This window comes from Helicoverpa zea, chromosome 19 (assembly GCF_022581195.2).
Source record: "Helicoverpa zea isolate HzStark_Cry1AcR chromosome 19, ilHelZeax1.1, whole genome shotgun sequence".
NCBI lineage: Eukaryota > Metazoa > Arthropoda > Insecta > Lepidoptera > Noctuidae > Helicoverpa > Helicoverpa zea.
The window spans coordinates 6,646,743-6,671,359 of NC_061470.1; the positions used below are offsets into that span (position 1 = coordinate 6,646,743).

A 24,617-nucleotide genomic window follows, 5' to 3' on the forward strand; every position below is an offset into this window, starting at 1 on the left:
ACAAAAATATTAATGAAATGAATTAATGACCGATAGCAGTAATTTCATCACGAAAGTATTTTTATGAATAAAAGAGTTTTGGTAGGTTTAGGACAATGACAGTTAAGTTGTAACACCAGCACATGCGCCAATAAATGTCAAAATTCTTGTCCATTTTTATTCAAAAAACATCTGGATATCTTGGCACAAATCACATATTTCTTGCAATGTCTAAGAGAAGTAGTTTCCATAAAACTCCTAAATTTAAGCCCGAAGTGAAGGTGATTAATAATAAATCCAAAACAACAATGAACTTGTCACTGAGAGCGGAGAAAGTTGAAGTGTTGCCTGAACCTATCAAATCAGATGCTGATAAAAAGCTTTACAAGTGAGTAAATTAAATAATAAATAGAAAAATAAACCTTTCTATTATTTTTGTTTACATACATTAGCAGTGAAGTAGAGAATAAATGTATTTTTCATGCATACAATAAATAACCAATAAAATTATCGAATTTTGCTGCAGGACTATTCGGCTGGAAAATGGTCTGACTGCACTTCTGATATCCGACCCCAGCCGTCCATCTGTGGGTAACGAGACTAGCTCCAGTGAGGAGGAGTCCAGTGGGTCTGATGAGACCACAGACCCTGAAAGTGAGAGTGGAAAGTCTGGGCAGTCAGTTGCCAGTGACCATCATGGAACGAAGAGACGCAGCGAGTTTGACGAGGAGAAACTGGTCAGTATATTTTTTAATCCACTGTTGTTTTCTATATTCTTTACTGATTATGCTGTCATCCATAAATTATGGAGATATTAATTTAAAAATTGATTTATTCTTGAAAAAAGTCCTTGCAAGAGTGTAAAGTTATGTAAGTAAATAACTAATGGATATTACATGAATTTTGAAGTGAAAGTTAACAACAACCATATACGTTATTGCGTATGAAAAATTTTATTCCATTTATTTATTTATTTTAATTTACTTTTTAATATTGTAATTTTAATTTAATTAAAAAGGGTTGTTTTGGTAATGAGTAACAAATGGTCACATGTTAGCAGTAACTATTGGTACTTTTAGTACATACTCAATGTTATTGTTTTCAATACAAACAGCATTCAAATTAACACTCATTGTAAGAGAAATATATTTTATCGACTTAGGGCTCAAAGGTCAGGGACTCTTAATTTGGAGCAAAATGATAAACACAGACCTGTTAGAACCTAATTAAATTTCTTTATCACAATTAATCTAGTTATTAACAGTTCTTTAAAAACATTTGTTTAGTTGTCATGTGTATCATGTACCTACATCCTTAACAAAAAAAAGCCAAATAGACTGGGAGTCTAAACGTGCTTAAACCATGTTTTTTTGCTTGATATAATAATCATACCAATCAAGGATCTATTATATATAAAAACACCAATATTCATTTCATTTTCCTGAACCATCAAAAGCAGCTATTAAAGTTCTAATATAAAAAAATAAACTAGGTATTTAATTTCTCAAGTTTTCCTGTACTAGACCAAAAATAAAATCTTAAAATATCCACTATGAGCAAAATTCGAAAAAAAGTGGGTAATCCTTAGATATTATAAAATTAACGTCTATTAGATTCAATTATTGTTGTGGTTTCTATAAAAAAATAAACAACCTTGACCCTAGAGACCTTCAGTTAAAACTTGCATCATAATATTATGCCGACACTGTTTGACCTTGATTCAGATCAATTGTATTTGCCTAGCTTTTGTCCTTTGTATTGTTTGTTTATTTTAGTTGAAAAAAGAGAGAAAGTTAACCTTGAAGCTATTGAATAACCAATGTGAAAGTTTGTATGTTAGATATTGAATTATGCAAAAATGCTGGTTTGCTTGGTTTAAAATAGTTTAGATAAATAAAAATTCAGTAAACTTTACAATATGGATTAACACATAAGGATACTTTTGATCCCAGTATCTGGATAAAGTAATAATGAATTATGTATTTAACTTTTTTCATCTATGGATATCACATTCTGACATTTCCATATAACCCTGGAAATGGTCTTGACTGCCTGAAAAAAGTGATGTTGAACTTGAGTCTGAAGGCACCTGTGAATTGTTTAACTTAGTGTGTATAGTCTATCGTAAAACAATGTTCAAAAAGTGTACCAATCAATTAAGTCCATATATTATATTCCATCTGTTCTGTTTTTTGAAAAAGTAATTTGTCATCGCAGTTTGGAAAGCATTTCATTATGCATGAGGTCTTTGAACTATTCTCTAAGTTAAGCCATCTTACCCAACTACAATGATTGATAGATTCTAATTCATTTTTGAACTTCTTGACGATTTCGCTATAATCTACTACAAAGAAGTGGAGACACTTCTACTAACGCGATTCTTACTACTGACTTACTACTGACACCACTTAGAAATCCATAAAGAAAAGATTGAAGATATAAGGCCTCTCATCTTCTTGCATCCATACGTCCCACGATCTGCGTTACAATGCACCTAGTAGGGTCGTCAATTTATTCAGTGCCAAATGTGAAATAAATTGGTGTTCAGTAATTCCCCAGATATATCATACATATCAAGATCTAACTAGTTCAGGACAGATAGTTGCCCAATAAAATGGGTTAGGTCGTTTTTACACTTGACAGGTGACTAGCACGATAATCGGGCAGTTAATTACATACCATACGAATAAATTCGCTTGGGTCTTTCCAACTTTATTGATGAAATGTTTGATAATCCGTTGTTTGACGTGAGCTATGATGAATTTATTTTATTCTGATGTACCTGTATTACTGGCATGTTTCATCAAAATCTAGTACCGTAGTTTTTGAACGTCATAAAATAGGTACAGACAGCACACACTATCCTCGCATTTTTCTATCAACATCTTACGTGTAGGTACATGTAGCTGTCGAGATCTGAATTCCTCTTTCATTTGTTCATAATTTATGGTTATTAATTTATACCTACCTATAGTGGTAGGTTACCTATTACCTATAGTGTGCTGGTACCAATAGCAGGCCTTTATCGCTCATCTAGTTCATGTAACTGTTTGATTATATGATCTAGAATATTCTAGAATGAACCGCCTTCCTAACTCTGCTGTGACGAAGCTAGCAAAAGAGGATATATTTTTTTAACTACATGTCTATGGTAGGTGGGCTTTAAGACCATACATATTCAACCAAAAACATTCAAATAACACAGAAGATATCTAGAACTGCATAGGATTTTACATATTCGCTGCAATTTCAAGAAGCGTTTACAGAAAAATGATTTTGAAATCGAAATAATCAACATGTTTACTTGAGAAGAGGATGCGATTACTCGCAAATGGTAGGAAACCACATGGTTCACGGCTGAGTGAACGTAAGCACGTGAATTACACTTGCTGTTTTAATAATGATCAAGAAAATTGTTGTTTGCAAATGAAATTGCTCTAGTAGCATTTACGTATATAAATAGATGTGGATAAGAAAATAATAATGATGACATCTAGGCTGATTGTCGGCGACGATAGCTGGTCTCGAAAATCAGCCAGTTTCGCGCGACAATATTATACACGCTTGTGCGCACAAGCGTTTGCGCTGAGATAGGAGCGCTTTGGGGGATAGACAGCGCTACTGAATTATATTGAAGTGCCATCTTTTCCACTATTTTATTGAAAACTGCCCGTTTTCCCACGGTTTCACCTGCGTCCCGGGGGAACTTCTTACCGTACCCGTAATAAAACATTAGCCTATGTTAGTCGGGGATAATGTAGCTTCCTTATTGAAAAAGATTTATTTAAGCCGGCTCAGTACTTTTGTTTGTTTGTGGGTACAACTTTCCTAGCTAAGGTGGAGATAGAATCTTCTTTTGTGCAAAGGACTGAATAAAAATACGCATATCAGTGGATGTAGTTAAATAAAAAGTCCTTGCTTGCAATCTGTCTGCCAGTAATTAGTCAAACAGATTAAGAATGCCGAAAAACGTTGTTCTCACGTTTAGGCCTTGACTTCTCCTACGTGCTGTTTTTCGAGGCAGCACAGTATAACAGATATTATTCAAGTAGTATAGAATCCTATCGTATGTAGAACTTTCATGTTTATGTAGGGTGTTTATTGTGTTTTGAAGGCCACTGTTTCTGCTTGACGATATTCTTGATAATAGCCCGGGCTCTCGACCTCAACATAGTTGGGAAAAGGCTCGGGAGATGATGATGAGCCCGGACTCTCGAGTTGTCTTCAATTAATATAACTTGAAATTATCCATACTTTTATATAACAGTGTTTCTGTAAGCCGTTACTTAACGTTAATAATGCGACGAAAAACATTAACGTTGTAACCTGTACTATAAATTATTTAACTTAACGATCGATTGACTTTGATTCGAGTGGCGTGATTGCGTTTTTCATGAAAAAATACAATTTTCTCACGATACAGTCATTGTGTTATGTTTTGTATGAAATAATAGAGGCTTGTTGTATGTCGATTGACGTGTAACAACAAAGAGATCTAGTAAGTAACCGTGAAGTGCATACGAATTTGTATTCACGCTGCAGAATTAATGTTCAGGGCAGGAGGAAGAAGAATTAACAATGTTGTGTAGAATACAAATTGTATGTAATGTTGATGATCAATTGAAAAGGATGCAACTTTATTTGATTGATCCTAGTATTATGTACCAATTTTGTTCCCATGTTATTTATTAGTGTACTAGCTATTTTTCCGCGGAGTCACTCGTGTCCCATGGGAATTACTGTTAAAATATAGTTTGTGTTATCCAGGAATAATGTAGCTTTCCAATATTGGAAGAATTTTTCAAATCGATTATTAAAGTAGGTATAAAAAAAATGTTTTCTCTTTACATGAAATATCTAAGTTTATTTGTAAGTACAGTTCAATGGACCATAAATGATTTCGTATGAGGCATTGTCGATATGTGCGACGGTAATGCATTGTTTAACTAGCATTGTGTAACTAATTCGAGGTGACCAATACTAACATGTAACGAATTCACTTGTGTTGTGTGTGTAGTTTTAAAAACATTGGATTTTGCTAACTATGGATGTGCATTCGTCATATTTTGGTCCCTAAAAGCCGTGTTATTTTGGTGACTTCAAAAAGAGAAGGTGCTCATTTTTGTTTTGTTGTTGCACGGTTTTTAGCACCTTTATCGGACCAATAAACTAATAAATAATTTATTCAGAAAATATAGCGACTCTGAAAAATGTTAAGCTTATTCAAATTTAAACATAAGCAGCGTTAAGTTAGGCTAGGCTGCACAGGGATAGGCATTCGACAAGGGAAAAACAAAAAAAGGTACTAAGAAGAAAATCAAAAGGAAATTGGTATTAACACTTTGCATAAGGCTTGTGCCAAACAAGAAGTAGGTACAACAGTGGTCGAACAAACTCTAAATTCGTTACCGATTTTGTGCAACACACAGCAATCTGAATGCATTGTGCTGCCCCTATACTTATGCAATTGCTGCTCATACAATTACTATGAAGGTTAGCCTTAACAGTAGGTCTACTCACGTGCATTAAATGATATCTGAAATTAAATGCTTTTTGTACATAATAGTGTATTTATATATTGTACGTATTGAAGTTCCCATTGACAATTTGCTCGACGTGTATTTTCAGGCGTGACGAACACGTGTGGTACATCGCATCACGTTTTTCTGAAGAATTTTAATCACGCTATCATTATGAATGCTTAATTTTATGAGTGTGTTAGTTCTTTACACCCAAATGGCTGTACGGATTTCAATGAAACTGAACACTACTAAAGGCTGATAAATAAATTGTTAAGACGACCTTGTTGTTTTCAGAGACGTTGCTGTCAAATAATACAGTCTTAATATTGCTAAGTTAGTTTTAGTTCACGTACAAGTCAGTTGCATTATTGTTTCGAAATAATGTTCGCGATCGTTCAGTTTTACACTCCAGTTGCTTTGTAGATCGATACTGTTATCTAATACCTGTAGAATGTATATTCATGAGTTTTCATGAAAACCTACTTTAACATTGCCACCCTTCAGACAGAAGTGGCTCGTTTCCGAATTGAGAAAAAATTGCGCCAAAAATGTCAAGTATTTATCGATATTGAAATCGTGTGTCAGTGAAGTTCGAGATATCGATCCAGCTTTGTATAGAAGGAATAAGTCTGTGAGGGATATTTTTTAGAGGAGTCATAAGCCAACTTTTCTTAGAACTAGTAATCTTTTTTATTATTATTCCTTCAGTTTCTCATTAGTTTCCTTTTTTTACCTCTTTTCACAAAATAAAATATTTACAAAACATGACAATGAGTCTAGAAAATCGATTAACAGTAACTAAAAGTAAAGTAATTAAAAGTGAAAGTCTTACTACTTCTTCAAAACGAACATTGGATCCAGAATATGGATCGTATTGAATACAATGTACCGAATTTACTCTCCCTTTAGCAATTGTAGATAGGGATTTTCATCAACAGATTAGCACACCAAATACAAAACTAACACTATGCTTTCGACAGGTCGGTCACACGAAAAGAAGTGTGCTTAAATTTTTGAAGAACACCTACGAGAAATTATCTAGGAAGCGATGCAAGATGCTAATGCACGATCTCTCTCTTGACACGGTACGCTATACTTAGATACAAGTTTCGATATTATATCGCTTCCAATTAGTTGGTAGGACGTAATCGTAGTTAGGAGGGTAGATGTAGGTAGGTAGGACTGGTTAGTTAGGCCCATAGTTTGGCTTAAAACAGTTTTGTTTAGGTATCTTAATGTTATTTAGTTTTAGGTAGGTACTTGTAACTCTCTTCGGCAATTTAGAGTTCTGTTCTGTTCTGTGCTCGAAGGACTGCTTAGGTTAACCAAACCTGCTAGTTTCTGTTCAAAAGTCCGTTCCAAAAGTTGCTTTGATCTTAGTTCCTTTGTACGATTTAGGAAAACAATCCGTATGTTGATACTTAGCTCAAATGATGCTTAATTGTACTTGAAATGAAACTGTACGGTGTGTTTATTGATTCACTATTACTTATTGGCTATAGAAGGCTCCAATAACCCGTACCGGTTTGGGTACATCAAGGTTAGAATTTAATTAGAAACTCTTAATATATGTACCTATTTCGTAATCTCATCCTCTGACAGTTCTCACTAAAGGAGAAAGTGTTATAAAAATATTCTGCACCCGTCTAGTCATAATTAATCTAACAAATGACATTCCTAACATTTTTATGCTTCATGGAATTTGTTATTGATATGTAAGAGCTTTCACTACTTAAGTATTTGAAAAACAATACTGAGCGAAGGGATATAATACTATAGTAATGTCTGTTTACAAAACATCAGTTATCTCAAAATACCGTTTCAGTACCTAATGTAATACCTTTGACAAGCATTAGAACATCAATACATCAATATCTTCTCTGAACACTTTATTCATGTCCAAAATTATATTAAAACTTCCTAACTCGAAGTATGTTTATGTGCTACATTTTCACGGTTAAAAAGGCCATTTACAATAAACTATTTACGAATACGCGCGTGAAATAATTCCCTCAGGGCGTCGGGTGACAGCTAGTATTACCATAAAACATAGTTTACACAAAGCCAACACTGGCTGCCAATAAGACTGGCAGCCATCGCTGGCTTGGTATTTGCCTTCTGTAAACAGTTTTTCAAGCGGTGGCGGAAATAGAGCGCTCGTCTATTTATCTTGCCAGTGACCTCCGCAGGACTGGCGTCGCTCGTATGAACTCTGCATGACATTATACTTATGTATTTGGATAGTTAGAAGGGTGTTTTTTCGCTCACGAACAGGCTTGCCCAGCGCGATGAGTACATAGGCAAATCCTTGCAATTTGGGAGAGACCTTTGACCAGCAATAAACGGTGTTGGTTCGTATCTCTTTCATGGTAAAACCACTGCACCGATTGAAATAATAATTTTAACAGTGTTGGTATTTTGTTCGACTCTACAATATATAAGCACCAAGTCATATTTTGACCGTATTTTTATTGTTTGTTCGCAGGCAGCCTGTGCGCTATGCGTGGGAGTGGGCAGCTACAGCGACCCCGCAGACATCCAGGGTTTGGCGCACTTTGTCGAACACATGGTCTTCATGGGCAGCGAGAAGTACCCCAAGGAAAATGAATTCGATGCCTTCATCAAGGTGAGTTGGACCTGATTCAGTTGGGTACTTAGTTCTAGGTAAGAAGGGGTAAGAAGACTTAGAAGTCTATTGGATAATGTGTTGTATTGTTAGGACTGACTGTCCTGTGGTCCCTAGTATGATTGTTGTGAACGGAGTCTCGGGTTCAATACCCTGGGCTGATCGAATTTGGTTACTGGTAAACATATAGCTGCAATAAACTTGTAACCCACATATTTTCTACAATCTTCTTCAGTGGAAGACCCAATAGTTTTATTCAGGTTGTGTAGAGACAGCAAAAGTGTTGCGTACTTATTTCCATATTTGTGCAGTCAATTTCCACATGAAGCCATAACTTCCAGTTGCAACTACGATAAATATGTGCTCCGTATTGTTTTGCAAGCGGACCGGACAAACATGTGTTGTTTGTAAAGTTAATTATATGTGAACGCAACGTTGGAAAGTAAACAGAACTATTTATAGTCGGTACTGATTGATTTCCGGGGACACGACCAAAAATAGGAGTCCCATATACATATGTATGTATCTGGTCTAATTTACTATATTTCATAGGATTGGTTTATCACGCTCTTATAATATGGATTTTTTTGGTTGGTTCTCTTTTTGCAACAGGTAGCCCAATTTTTGGAAGTGTTACATACATCATGAGTTCATATCTAGTAAACTGAGTTTGACCATTTTTTTTGGGGAGAGCAACTTTTTTTAACCGTTCAACTAGTGTGACGTTTCTTAAGAGCCTGCAGAGGCCTCTTTGAAATAAAAACATTTCACTTTGACTTGCAATAACCTGATCCTTCATAAACTTCTATAATTTCGTTCAGAAAAAAGGCGGTTCAGACAACGCGTCAACAGACTGCGAGGTGACGACGTTCTACTTCGAGATCCAAGAGAAGCACCTTCCTAAAGCCATGGACATGTTCAGCCAGTTCTTCGTCAGCCCTCTTATGATGAAAGAGGCCATGCAGAGGGAACGGGAGGCCATTGAGTCAGGTCAGTTTATATGGGGTCCTTAGAGGCTTAAGCAGGATCCAATGTTGACTAGGGAATGCTATTTGTCTTTTAAGGATCAGTTTGAAGGACAAATTACTCTTTATGTTTCTTCTGCCCTAATTGGTTTATTGACATCATTTTAATTCTCCTTTCAGTTTAGGACAGCAATTTTGTTAAGTAATGCAAGTTTTTATTTAGCTGTTCTAGACTTTACGTTTCGAAATTTCTTTTCAGTACTAATCCGTATCAAAATAACGACATTAGCGTGTACAAAAACAAGATATTGCGAAAACGATTTAAAAACTTAAAAATACTTGATTTTGGTCATGGTTCCTAAATTGACTTAAGTGTAACAATATATTGTTGACTGACGATCAAGAATGTAGATCTTCAAGAAACCCAGTGAAACGGGCTATAAACCACACGCAACTATTAGGTAATCTATTACTGTCATCGCAGTCAGTCAAGTTTTTAGTCGATATAATGACTAAAGTATGACGTATAACATAACAACATTTTCACGTCGCTACAAAGTTTAATTTTCAGCCTTACAAACCACGTAAATACCTACTATTACCTATTGTAAAACTACGGTTTAAAAAGGCATTAATGCTTTTATTTCTTGTTGTTTTCCTGTTGCCATGGTTACGAAGATAATGAGTTACAATAAAATTCCTACATTTGACTGATGAATTAGCTGTTCTAGGTGGAAGATTAATGGTATGCTTATCGATTTTAAAGCCGTCTGGGGTATTTGTTTAATACGGTTATAAGTGCTACTTGAATTTATATAAAACTAGCTTTCGCCCGCGGCTTCGCCCGCGTAGAGTTCGGTTATATCGCGTTTCCAAGAGAATTCTGCAAAAGTCCGGGATAAAAACTATCCTATGTTCTTTCAACTGTTAAAATCAGTTTAGTGGTTTAGACGTGAAAGCGTAACAGACAGACAGACAGAGTTACTTTCGCATTTATAATATTAGTAGGGATTCTGTTGAAGTGGCGAAGCCTTTTTCCATTTCCATCTTCATAGAAAATCATTATCAGCCGATAAATGTTAAATTGTTTTGGTTGACATGATGTTAGCGTTTTAGCTTGCCAAGCGTTGATAATCAGCTTACTACTTGAGCCGATCAAATCCTTAATTAATTAAGAAGTTAAGCGCTTAATTATTAACGAGTGGTTTAACTAAACTATTCCCGATAAATACACTCCTAATTTCCTGTACTTAATAATACTTGCTAATAAGATCGTGACCGTTTTGGGCTTGTAACTGATTTTAAGAACATTATGTATTTAGGTAGTTAAACGTTCCTCCTCCGTGTGAGAGGATGCCTGTACCCAGCAGTGGGACGATAAAAAGGCTGTAACTATGACTATGCGGTAATGTCTCAGTTCTATAGTTCCATGCTCTCGAAAGCTATAACCCACTGGCTGTTTATAAAACATTTTATACGATTTCAATATTTTCTGCAATGTAAGGAATGTGATTCGCACTTGAATGGTTGCGCCGATAATGTTCTAGAGAAAACTTAGAAGTTATTATACATACATAAGCTATGACAAAGGTCATATTCGACACGCGATTGGTTTCGCCCTAAACGGGTTTAAATTGTGATTTTAATGTTTCTATGTAGAGTCTCGTGGTTAGTAGTTATTCCTGTGGCGTATTTTAGTTGTAGCAAGTAGTAATGTATAAGTAGAGTAAGTATAGAATAATATAATCTAAGTTTCCTTTTCTCGAATTTATGAGCCTTGAGATTTAGTAAGGCTTCTTAGACATTCTAGACTGTATTAGGTAGGTAATGTTAGAAATCTTACTTTATTGATTTTAAGAAGTACCTACTTGTACCTAGTAAAACTAACAGACTGTTTAACTTACTTTTCTATCTAAAGAGTTTGGGACGCTTTTTGATACACTGTAGGTACTTACTACGTCATGGCTTTTTGAACGTGAATGTGACATCATCATCTTTCGAGCCATTTCCCATCTATGTTGGGGTCGGCGCCCAGTCTCACCAGATGCAGCTGAGTACCAGTGTTTTACAAGGAGCCTATATATATATATATCTATTTACCCGGGCAACATGAATGTGACAATAAGAAAGAAAATATAAATATTGGAACTCGGATATAGGTACATAGGTATCCTTCTCAAATATCTTGGCTATCGTTGATTTTTGGGTCAACCTGTACAAGTATGTAATGATAAGGAAAAGGGCCTTAATGCAAACCCAATATTTTCGCGGAAATATATGAGTAAGTCCTTTCCCTAATTCAAGGGAAATATTTACATAATCTCTTCTATCACATAATTCTATTCATCATCATAATTCTATCACATCTCATTTATTTAATTAAGGTATTTCATACTTTTTCCGCGTAGCGACTTTTTTATGTGATTTGCCTCACATTTTTGACTCGACTTTTTCCTTGTTCAGTTCGTTATGTTTTGGTATAATATTTACCCAAACACATAATTATTGCGGAAATGAGCCAGTAAAAAATATTTAAATATAGAACTTGATCATAATAACATGATATTTTGTTCATGTGATTCATGATTTATTATTTTAAAACGGTCAAAATATTTTCATACATACCTATTAGGTATTCTTAAAAAACATTTATTTTGATTCACACCTTTTCACTTCAGTTCCCACAAACTTTGATCCTCAGGCACATCAATGATAGATAATGAAGTTTAGTCAGATTTGAGGATTATCCAATGACGTGTTTCGAGATCGATAATTAGGATTTGATGGTAGTATATGTGGTAGCTATTTATTTATTACTGTAATTATATTCTTGTGTATAATTCAAACTACTGCGGTTTGGACTTTAAATCCAATTATTGCTTTAACAGATTTAAAAATAAACATAGACAAGATTGGTCAAAAAAGCATACTATTTTTAGAATGGAAAATAATATGAAGTGCAAAGTTATATTAAAATCTTCGAAGCCGCAGAATACACGAACATTTAACAAATAACTTTTCCACTTGGTTATTACACTGCCGATTTTTATAATCTGTCTTTGTTTTGTGATTCGAGACTGGACATCCTTTATTTCGAGCTAATGTCAAAATTCAATCTCTAATCGCGAAATCATAGGATAGATAAGTTATAGAAAGCCGCCACTAATCCTTTCTAAACTCTTGCTTATAAATACAAATCTTGCCCTAGAATTCGCGATCGCCGCTCCATCGGACTCCAACCGCAAAGACCAGCTGCTGTCCAGCTTATTCCCCGAAGGTCATCCAGCTCGTACCTTTACGTGGGGCAACCTTCGCAGCCTGAAGGATGACATCAATGATGACGAGAAACTGCATCAGGCTGCACACGCGTTTAGGAAGAGGCACTATAGCGCGCATAGGATGACTGTGGCTGTTCAGGTAAATTGATATTGCTTTAGAAGGCTGGCTGATATTTAGCCTGTTTCCCGAAGGTGGACTACCAGCTCAGACTGAAACGATGACATAATTGATTAAATACTCACCAAATTTCCTCTCTTTAGATTACCGCTAAAGCGACTACTATCCACTTATATCAATACACATCCTGACATAACTTAAATCTTTCGTAGCCGGATGAAAAGTAGCTTATACTTTATTCTGATGTTGGCACCATATGCTTTTTTTGACAAGTTTCGTCAACATCTGTCATTTTAACGTGGAAGAGTAACTAAGATCACGTTCTAATATAGTGAAACTTATCTATCCTCTTCATCATCAGGCGCGGATGGACCTGGCCTCGTTAGAGAACTACGTGGTGAACACATTCGGTCACATCCCGACGAACAAGCTGCCGTCTGAAGACTTCAGCCAGTTCGTCTTCACTCCTGACACCGTCACTCCTGAGTTCAGGAGCATCTACTACGTCAAACCTGTCGGGGATACCACTGAGGTGAGATAACTGGATCTATTGGATAATCGAAAGTGAAATGTTCTTTGTTGTAAACCTATAAATGGGAGTGAGCCATACAGCCATGTGTGTAAATAGACATAAACGCCAATGAAGGCAATATGCACGTATCTATATTTACACACACTTACATGAATTAAAACATCTATAACTTTAATTCAAACATTTGTATAGAATGTCCGTAGAACTCAGAATCCCATCTCTTGTCGGGAAATATTATTCAAATCATTTATTTCATCATTTATCGTAAGGCTACTTACATTTTAACCAAATGGTCTTACACGCCACATAAAGTGTAATTATATAAAAGAAACTGTGATACCTTTTTTGAGCTGTCGGTTAGCAAGACAGATATCAAATAGCGCTACACGTCTTTGGTCGTTTTTTAAATTCCCCTTTCCATTATGCAGGTACATTTGACTTGGTGCATGCGGTCACTGCTGTCTGAATACGAGTCTAAACCACACCAGTACATATCGTACTTATTAGGACATGAGGGCAAGGGCAGTCTCCTGTCATACCTCAGGAAAAAGTAAGTAAATTGACTATAGTATTACTTATCGAAATTAGTAAATCACAATACGCTGATAAATAGCTAAATTAAACTTTGCGGGATTCTGTGGATCTTTCATTCTCAGATTATTGAGCAATTTTTTTACAGCCGCGCGAGAATATAACTATTAGAGTTGAGATATCCTAAAATACAAATATTATTTCAACTCAGAATGTAATAATGCCAATAGTTAGCGCAATTTGCGCAAAAGTGATGGTGAGTTTTGCGCAAACCCTCATTCCGTTCAAAATATTTTGTTTGTAATATTTATTTCTTTGTTGTCCAGGGTTTGGGCTCTGGGCATATACACGGGTAACTCGGAGAGCGGCATCGACTACACTTCTATGTACAGTCTGTTCTCCACTCAAGTTGTGCTCACTAAGGCCGGATTGGATCATGTCGATGAGGTATATTACTATATCTTTGTTTTAATATTGACCCCTCATAAGACTTATGTATTCTTAAATATGATTCGATCAAAGGCAAGCGAACGAATTATATTGTTGCTTTCGCAAATAAGAAATAAACATATTTTATAGAGTTTCTGTTGAAGTGCGGACATATTTTTATTATATAAAAAAATGATTTTGCAGGTATTGGAAGCCATATTTTCGTACATAAATATGCTGAAGCAGATCGGACCTTCAGAAAGAATATACGACGAGATAAAGGTAAAAAAATATATTTTGAAAATACATACATTGTTTCAATATTTCGTATAATTTTTGTCAGGAGTTTGTAAGGAACACTGAGTGCACTTGTGTCTGCACAAATGCTTGTGCACTATAATATGTCCTGCGCATCGCCTTATATGAAAACAGCCGCCGTTACCAAAATCTTCCTTGGACCCGACGTATATTATTATTATTATCTTTGTTCCAATATATCGTATTAATATATTTTTTTTTTCTCTTTAACAGACAATAGAAGAGACGAGTTTCCGTTTCGAAGAGGAATCTCAGCCGGCGGAATATGTTGAAACATTATCAGAGAACATGCACTTTTATCCGCCGGAGCACTTCATCACTGGCGATAGACTTTACTACAAGTATGATCCTAAGGTAATGTAAATTATCTACTATCTGTTTCTTGCGGTTCTGCTACTTCCCACAGACGGATAAAATGTACCCTCAATTCTTTGTCAGGGTCTAGACTCTCGGACTTAGCTCTAGCTAGGCTATCTATGTACCAAACATCATTTGAATTGGTATAGTAGTTTTGACGTGAAAGTGCGACAGACAGACAGAGTTACTTTTGCGTTTATAATATTGATAAGAATTTTTTTACGATTATTTTAGACTTTTCAGATTTAAGTAGGTCAGGTGAACTATTCAAAGGTCAATTAGCAGTTACATTGACATCAAGAATTTATTGTCTTTAGTTTACTTCAGTGACCTCTAATTCTCGTCAAAATTAGCATATTCTATAAACATTGATCATATTGATTTTATGTATTAAGGCCTGTTCGTATTGTTTTACTTTAAAATAATTTTAAGTCCCCAAAATTCATATCAAACTTTCTATATATCACATCAGTATGACATGTATGTATGTTTGTGTCTTATGTGTTTGTGTATACATATCTACGTTTGGCTGAACCGATTTTGACAAGGCTTTTATTTCAGGGTATAACTGATCTATTGGATTGTATGCGCGCCGACACGGTGAACATAATGATTCTGTCTAACAAACACTCGACGCCTATCAACTATGACACTAAGGAACGCTGGTTCGGCACTGAATACAAGAAAATGGGTGAGTTCAAATTATATCTTAACATACTAGGTTCCACCAGCGAGTTTAGTTGTGTCCCGTGGTCCTTTTGATCCAACACAAAAACTATGTGAAGGTGTAGTTATATTGGACATTTATGTATGCATGTATTATGTAGGTACCTTATAAAAATAAAAATGTAGGTACCTTTTGATCAGTCAATCAATAAATAAATAAAATAATAATAAATTACTTCGTGAACTGGCATAAAACATACCTATACCTTTAGCCTTCCTCGATAAAAGCGCTATCTATCACTGAAATATTTTTTCCAATCGGTCTAGCAGTTCCTGTGATTACCGCGTTCAACCAAACAAAATCTCCAGCTTTTTTAATATAAGATGTACTTAGATAGTACGATGTGTGTCTTAACAAATGTCAGTTCCTTTGATATAAATAAATAGTCATGAAATCAATGTTTTCTTTACTCCAGAAATTTTCAACATCAATTGGGGCAAGTATTCTTAATCAAATAGCGATATTTTGCAAAATGAACTCTACATAATTATAATATTGTACTATTTTTCTTCTTGCCTGTGTTCTGTTTGTAACTGTGTACATAAAATATTAAATAAATTAATACAAATATTTTTTCTCTACAGATATCCCAGACAAATGGCTCCGACGTTGGTTAACCGTAGATCCATATGACAATTTCTATTTACCTGAGAAGAACATATACATAACTACAGACTTTAGCCTGGTACAACCAGATCCGGTCTATATGGAGACAGCCAAGGAGTTGGGAGTAGACTTGAAGAATAGCTCAGTAAAAGACATACACAAGAAAGTGGATAACAGCAATAAAAACAGCAAGATTTTGAGCCACGGAGATCTTATTGCGACTGTTAATAATTTTAGGTACTTATGTTTAAGAATGTATGATGAATTGTCTAATATTTTTTGGTACCCTTGTCTTTTATGAATTTTAACATATTTTTTTGCTTTATCAAAAATTGAATTAACATACTTTTAGGTAATCGTGACCACACGATTTTTGTCATTGATCATATCTTAGTTTATATTTTTATTTTATATACCAAAAAATATCGACCATTAAAATCCCTTACAATAAACGAATTGTCCTAATTAATATTTATTCTTCTTCAGACTGGACCAACCGAACCTCATTCGTAAAAACCGTCACATGGAGTTATGGTACAAACCGGACTTCAAATTCCGGTTTCCAACTGCTCTACTTTACTTCTACTTCATATCGCCGTTAAGCCTCAAATCACCAAGAGAGTGAGTAATAGTACCTTACTTTGCGCTAAATTTAGCGCAAACAGTTTGCGCAAGATAGCGCAGACATGCGAAGTTTTGCGCAAAAATTATATAAAATGTTAATGTTAGCATCTTTACATTATATGATATATAATAATTATTGGAGTACATATCTGAGGGTTTTTATGTCATATAAAGGCAAATGCTAAAAAATAAATCAGTAATTCGTTTACAGTTCGTGTCTTCTGGACCTATGGACTGATGTTTTGCAACAAGGACTGAAGGTATGTTATTGAATTGTGATTTTAACCTAGGCCAAATAAAGTATCCGAAAAAACGTTACTTTTTGTTAACATTAGAATTACTCTTGTATATTTGTATAATTTGTCTTGAATTAATTCCCAAAATTTTGCACAAAAGACCTTCAATTTGCGTAAATTCTCAACAGGTTACATTAATCGTTATTTGTTGATATTGTTAACAGGAAGAAGTGTACCCAGCTAATATGGCGGACCTGTCTCACTCGCTGTACGTCGGTGACAAAGGACTCACCATGAAAGTCACTGGATACAGTCAGAATTTACACGTGAGTAACAATCATCATTGTACATAAAAGGCCTACGAAGGAACACGATGGGTTTTAGTCAGTAAAAGTCTGACACTCCCTCACCGCTGTTAACCCACAGCGGGAGGAGTCATTTGATGACTGTACCATCGAAAAAAAAGTACCAATCATCATCATTTTATTGATGGCGAATTTAGAATAATTCCTAACGATATTATGATGCTAAGAGATAACAGTTCTAATGTGCAAAATTTCGAATGCGGGTTTTCAATATGTCGTACATAAAGAGTTCAATATTGAACATGGTGGGTTTAGTCAGTAAGAGTCTGATACTTCCTCACACTGCACCCACGAAGGGGAGGTCATATTATGTTCCTTATGTCCATCCGCTTGCCATTGATAAAAAGTTTGGGCAACTGCAAGTTTGACATAACTTCCTGAGGCAAAAGATACTTCTGTGTCACATATAAGAACATATTTGTATACAAGCCTATATAATCTATATATATATATAAATGAATTGCTGTTCGTTAGTCTCGCTAAAACTCGAGAACGGCTGGGCCGATTGAGCTGATTTTAGTTTTAAAATGTTTGTCGTAGTCCAGGGTAGGTCTTCACGGTGAGCAAATAAGGAAAAAAAATTGCGAGTAAGATTCCCGGGACGGGAGTGATTAGACAAAAACCAACTTACGGAATGCCGCAGAACCATAAAAGTAAAGTACTAGGACAGCATAATTCACCTTAGTAAAGTATACCAATAACGAAATTTCGATGCAACTGCTCACCATGTACCAGGGTAGCATAACTTATATGAGTATACCAATACCAAGTGTAGGTAGACGCTACTGCTCACCATGTACCAGAGCGGCAAAAAATACACCGGGCGCGTGTAATACCGCGGGAACGGCTAGTCCTTTATATATAAATGAATTGCTGTTCGTTAGTCTGACTTAGGGCTGCCATCCGTCCGGGTTTCCCCGGATTTGTCCTCGTTTGGAGGCCGTCCGGGGGCCGTCCGGGCGGGGTTTCAAGAAGTGTCCGGGGAAAACCCGGACACTTTTCATGTAAGGAAGCACCTCATTATAAATTTAAGTATATGTTAATAGTAAATGGATTACAAATTAGGTATAATTTTGTTTAAAAAAAACTTACTCGTTCGGGGAAAAAATGCTATTTACGCCAAATGTCCGGGTTTTTTTAATGTTTGTCCGGGTTTGGTGAAATTCGAGACGGCAGCCCTAGTCTGACTAAAACTCGAGAATGTCTGGACCGATTTAGCTTAATTTGGTTTTAAAATGTTTGTAGAGGTCCAGGGAAGGTTTAAACGATACGAAGTTCGCGGGATCAGCTAGTGATTGATAAAATATTGTATTGTCCACAGTTACTAGTGGAGTTAATAACGCGTGAGATGCGTTCGTCGACGCGGAACCTGACGAGCGCGATGTTCGAGGCGGTGCGGGAGGTCCGCGCGAGGACATACCACAACGTGCTAATCAAGCCGCATAAACTCGCCAAGTTAGTCACTACTACCTTTACTATACGCTAAAAAATATAGTTTGAAAAAGTAAAAAGCATGCACGCATTAAAATTTTTGGTTTAGTATTGTTAGCTGGTCATGTATTGTCATCAGAACTCAGAGCGTGTGCAAAATTTCATCCTAATCGAAGACCCGGAATTTGGTCAAATTAAGATTCCAAGATTTTCTTACACACATAGTTAAAGTGAAGCTCATATAAGCGTGTTAATAAATAATATAAATACTTGCAGACACACTTTGTTATGTTTCTTGATACATAATATTGACCAAAAATAGATCCATAAAGGGCAAGAAAAGTATGATATTTTCAGAATTGTGTACACCAAACTAGCACTGAAAGTATCAATATCAGCGGTGGTCTTTTGAAATGTGTGATATTTGAAATGAACAATAAAAATAACCTAATTATTCTGTTCTGATCTGCAGGGATGTCCGTATGAACATCTTGTTGAACCCTTACGTGTCTCCTCGCGAGAAGGCTGGCATCATCCACGACATCACACTGGCCGAGCTCAAGGAGTACAGCGAGCGACTGCTCAACAACATGTACTGTGAGGTCAGGGTCATTTATACGCTCATCCATACAACATGTATGTGAGGTCGGTGTCATTTATACACTCATACATCCAAAAATTCATCTATCCTACCTCCTGGCGAATTTGGTATAGGTTTGTTGTACTGTGTTTACATATTCTTTTTAACTTTTATTTAATTACTATTTTCCATCTTGTGACAATATCTTGTCATTTTTACGAATAACACAGTACAATCAATATCTGAATAATTTTTGCGCAATAAAAACCAACTACGCGCAAATTAGCGCAATGCTTTTGCGCAAATTAGCGCAATCTGCAAACAAGAATTTCATTAAATTTAACAATGGTTTGTTTTATCAGATCCTGATGCAAGGAAACCTGGCGTGGCACGATGCTATCAGGATATCGGAGAAGGTGCATTCTACGCTCAAATGGGATGCCTTGACAGAAGAAGAGTTCCCTGACGTAAGTTTTTTTTTTTACTATCTATTTTCATGGTTTTACTGTTGTGGGTCGTCAATTAATTTACTTTAGAGAATAATACTCAACACACGAGTCGTTTACTCACGAGGAAACAGTTTACGAAAAAGTGATGTTTATTTTGTCGATCAACTTGGGCCTGAATTTCACACTTGTTAAATATTGGGTACTAGCTTCGCTCCGCCCGCGGTTTCACCCGCGTCCCGATAGGACTTTTACTTGTAGTCGGATGGTGATAAAAATATCCTATGTCCTTTTCCCGGGTCTAAGCCACCTCCCCTCTAATGATCAGCTTAAACGGTTCAACCATTCTTGAGTTAAAAATGTAATTGACAAAAAGATAATATAGTTCATTATTAAAACATTTATGGGCCGCCAATGTAACTGTACGCCTTGTCGATCAAAACATGAACCATCTTACTTGAACTTCAGGTAAAAGTCCACCAGCTGCCTCTAGGCGAGCGCAAGATCCGCGTGCTGAGCCTGAACGAGGCGTCCACCAACAGCATCATCACCAACTACTACCAGGGAGAGGCCACCAACGCCAAGGATACTGCCACGCTAGAAGTGCTTATGGTAAGACAGTAATTGTAATCTCTCTTGTAATCTTTCTGGAATGTTCTATAACAATATAGAAAGAGTATGTATAAATAAGCTGTGTGATTTTTTTTTGTGAGCAAAAAGTAAGGCATAATAATTATTTTTGATGTACTGAAATATGTCTCTAGAAGACATTGGCATAAGTAAAAGTGTCGTAGTTAGACAGCAACATAATAATGTTTTTTTGCGGTTTAATCCTTTGCGGTTTAATTGGCCTTTTGGAACTATAGGAAATAAAGTCCATTTCACGAAAGAAGTCCCGCGGAAAATTGTGGAACTATATATTTTTGTACGTATTTACTGACACTTGCGCTGCGTATGCGGGACTTCTTTCGTGAAATGGACTTTACGTTCTTACTTTGTGAGTCGTCGAACATCGATTATCTGCGTGATAGCCATTCTATGTACAAAAAAATCGAATACGCAGCCAACTGTAGATTCGCTACATTATTTCGGATGTACCCGTACTCTAAATAGCAGTTTTGTGCTGTCTTTAGAGACTAAGAAATTTAAACCATATTCCAAAGCAATAAGTTTGATTATTGTGTGTAGCTACTGATGGAGGAGCCGGTGTTCGACTCGCTACGCACGAAGGAGCAGCTCGGCTACAGCGTGTTCAGCATGATGCGCTACACCTTCGGCGTGCTCGGCTTCTCCGTCACAGTCAACACGCAGGTCGACAAGTTCAGGTCAGCAACACTACAATATAAACGGACATCATTTACCTATCATTTTCCCAACGTTGGCTACCAGTGCCGTTGAGCGACCGCTTCGCCACAGCGACTGATCTGATCTCCTCATCCCAGTTATCCTGCAACCCGATACCCTTTGGTAAGACTGGTATTTGCTGCCAAGCACTGAGAGCCAAGGTTTGGTGAATAGTGCAGGTGTTAGCACACACAGGGTGCACAAAATGCACAAAAACTATTGTAGTATAGATATCAATCATTATCATTGATTTCATCTCAATAACGATATGGCATCAGTATCGTTATTTGTGTGATTCTATACCCTAATTTTTTTTTACTCTCATTTTTTTTTTTAATTACTAGCATAGTTAAGTTATTATCTTTCATGTATTACGAACACTACATGGACCTTAATCTAGTCTGAAATAAATATATTGAATTGAATTAACATATCATTGTTCCTTTCAGCGTGTCGTACGTGGACGCGCGAGTGGAGGCGTTCCTGAAGAAGTTCTCGCGCGACATCCGCCGCCTCACGGAGAAGGCGCTGCAGGCCACCAAGCACTCGCTCGTGCAGCTCAAGCATACCACCGACTATGAACTTAAAGAGGAGGTAAATCCTGATGAGACATTTTTTGTATGGGAAAATAGCTCTTTATACGTTAAAATCTTCAAAGCTACGCAACCGATTTTCATGTTTTTAGGGTTTCGCACCCAAAGGGTAAAACGGGACCCTATTGTTTTCGCTCCTCTGTCCGTCCGTCCGTCCGTCCGTCTATCACCAGGCTGTATCTCGTTAACCGTGATAGTTAGAGAGCTGAAATTTTCACAGATGATGTATTTCTGTTGCCGCTATAACACAAATACTGAAAACTAGAATAATATAAATATTTTGTTTTTTTTTACTAATTTTTGTTCTGGTACGGAACCCTTCGTGAGCGAGTCCGACTCGCACTTGGCCGGTTTTTAATAGACGGAGTGATTAAAGAGGAAGGTTTATATGTGTAATGACATACATTAAATAGTGGAGAAATACTGTTATCCCGTGCGAAGCTGAAACGGGTCGCTAGTTACAGATAAATGAATAACAGACCAATATCCAATAATGTATTTTTGTTACAGGTTGAGAGGAATTGGCGTGAGATTGTGAGCAGGGAGTACATGTTCCACAGATTGTATATGGAGGTAAGTTTCAAGTTATGATACGTCATCAACATTGAATAGAAAATATTTCTATGCAAAAATTACCAATGGTACTGAACTAAAGTCATCATCTCCCGAGCCTTTTCCTAACTATGTCGGCTTCCAATCTAACCGGATGCAGCTGAGTACCAATGTTTTACAAGGAGCGACTGCCTATCTGACCTCCTCATCCCGGGCAACCCAGTACCCCTTGTTAGACTGGTATCAAACTTACTGGCTTCTGACTACCCGTAACGAATGCCGAGGATGTTCAATGACAGCCGGTGCCTACAGTTTAACGTGCCCTCCGAAGCATAGTCAGGGTGTCTGAGGTATACTTAGAAAGTAGTTGGTACATGCCTGATCTGGCATCGAACCTACGCACTCATACTTGAAAGGTTGGTTCTTTACCCACTAGTCCACCATGACTTAGTCTATTGAACTAAAGTGTTGAGCTCTCTATTGACAGGCTGATGCAATCGAGAAGATCAAACTTGCTGATGTCAAGAGCTGGGTGGAGAACCACTTCCCAACTGGCAACAAATCCAAGTTCAGGAAGTTGTCTGTTCAGGTAATTACACTTTTCATGTCCTAAAATATTCTATAACATAAAAAGTTTAGAAGATACTCTGAGAATTTGACATAGCCGATAGAATATATGTCCCTGCAATATTTTTGTAGAATACATAACAAAACTTATACATTATACCACAGATGAAAAAAAGTTAGAGCAAAGTAGGCGAACGGAAATATTGATATACCTTATGTCCACAGATAATGGGCCACAAATCGAGCATAAGCAACGCGACCGTGGACACGCAGCCCAAACACTACGAGCTGACGTACCTCGACGCCAGCGAGCCCATCGGCGACACCAACGAGAATAACGCAGACTTCATCCGTGACATCGACGCCTTCAAAGTAGAACTACCCTTCATCAACGTGCCCAAAGTCGAACTAGGACAATGCTGAACCAACCAACCCCGGTTAAAGAGAGCCTACACTATTTAAATCCAGCCCCCTGATTGGCCAACACATCAACCAATCAGAACAGCTGATTTAAAACTTCGAGGCGTTTGAAACCGGGTGTTAGAAGGAGTATCTTCTTCGAATTATGAATGTGACGGGTATTGTCTGGTATAGCATCTGCCAGTGAAGAGATTAGTCAATTCCCTTTTCAAAATAAAAGACGTTAGAAAAAAGCACCTCATTGATTGGACGAGCGGAGACGTCGCGTCGTACAGCTTAACTCTGATTGGTTAACGCAGTGCTGGTGTTACGACGTGACGTCTGTACCTCATTATTGGATTCATACATTTCGGCACAACCTCTCGACGTATATCGATATTTTAGGCTTAATTCTTTCATTAATTCCGTCCGACACTTTCATTTCAACTGTTCATCATGCTATGTCATTTCATTTTAGATGAATTTGCACTTTTTTATTTTTTTACTTTCTGTAACTAACATCTATAATCTTATTCTTACATTTATCGGTTCATACTGGGATATTTATATTACATAAATTGAATGATATGCGTCTAGTGGTTGATTTTTGAGAGTAACATGTGAACAGGTTCCTCTCCCTTTTTTGTCTCGATTAGGGTAAAATAACTGTGTTTGTACAGGCTAAATGTATTAAAATCTTAAATAAATACTCGTCGATATTTAATCCTGATATCGAATGTCGATATCTTGTCATTCTTGACTTGTTACATCTCTACCAAAGCCTTGTACAGTATACTAATATACTAATTGATAGGATAAATCTACTACCCTTTTTCGTAGTTAATTATATCATGCTTAAATCGGGATGTGTATTTAAGGCGTTACGTACTAATTACCTATATTGTATATAAAAATTATAGATACGTAATAGTGACACCCAATTATTTAAAATATATATTTTATCGATATTTTATTTTGTATAATAATATTAGACAAATTAATTATATACATTCAGCCACGGACTACCTTATTTAAAAATAGATAATAGACACAAAATTATTCAAGTTTTTTTAATTGATTTAATAATTTGTTTAATGTTAAATAAAGGACGTAATACTTGATTGTAAATATTGTACTTAAAATTCTGCCTAAAACCGCGGGAAACAAAGCCACTGATATCTTGGATATATTTATGAAATTAAGAATGACTGTCAAATTGTTTAACTATTATAGTTAATAAAAATAGTCTCGATAGTTAATGTTTTTCTTTATACACCCCGGAGATATCCTATGTACAAACATCGATACCTTTCCAAGATTTCCCTAAAACAACTGTTTACTTTGAAAATGGAACATAGTTACTTGCAGTTATGTAACCGTTATGTATTTGCTTACTGGCATTCAAGTATTACAAAGACCTCGTATGCCATATAGAGCTTCCTAAATGCCCGTTTCTCGAATCTGTCTACTGAACGAAGTCTTTTCCAATAAG

At 36.3% G+C, this 24,617-nt stretch overlaps 1 protein-coding gene across 1 annotated transcript; it reads left to right on the plus strand.

Moving 5' to 3' along the window:
• The first annotated feature begins 117 nt into the window (after window positions 1-117).
• Window positions 118-24,379, plus strand: LOC124639295 (nardilysin-like). Its single transcript, XM_047176565.1, has 24 exons — window positions 118-367; window positions 506-716; window positions 7,987-8,127; window positions 8,949-9,117; window positions 12,301-12,509; window positions 12,850-13,020; window positions 13,449-13,570; window positions 13,878-13,998; window positions 14,185-14,262; window positions 14,512-14,652; window positions 15,217-15,346; window positions 15,967-16,225; window positions 16,475-16,609; window positions 16,824-16,872; window positions 17,073-17,174; window positions 18,535-18,668; window positions 19,117-19,246; window positions 19,587-19,691; window positions 20,139-20,282; window positions 20,859-20,995; window positions 21,464-21,608; window positions 22,118-22,180; window positions 22,647-22,748; window positions 22,952-24,379. The coding sequence occupies exons 1-24, from the start codon at window positions 135-137 to the stop codon at window positions 23,147-23,149; spliced, it is 3,429 nt and encodes a 1,142-aa protein (XP_047032521.1). The 5' UTR covers window positions 118-134; the 3' UTR covers window positions 23,150-24,379.
• The last annotated feature ends 238 nt before the right edge of the window (window positions 24,380-24,617 follow it).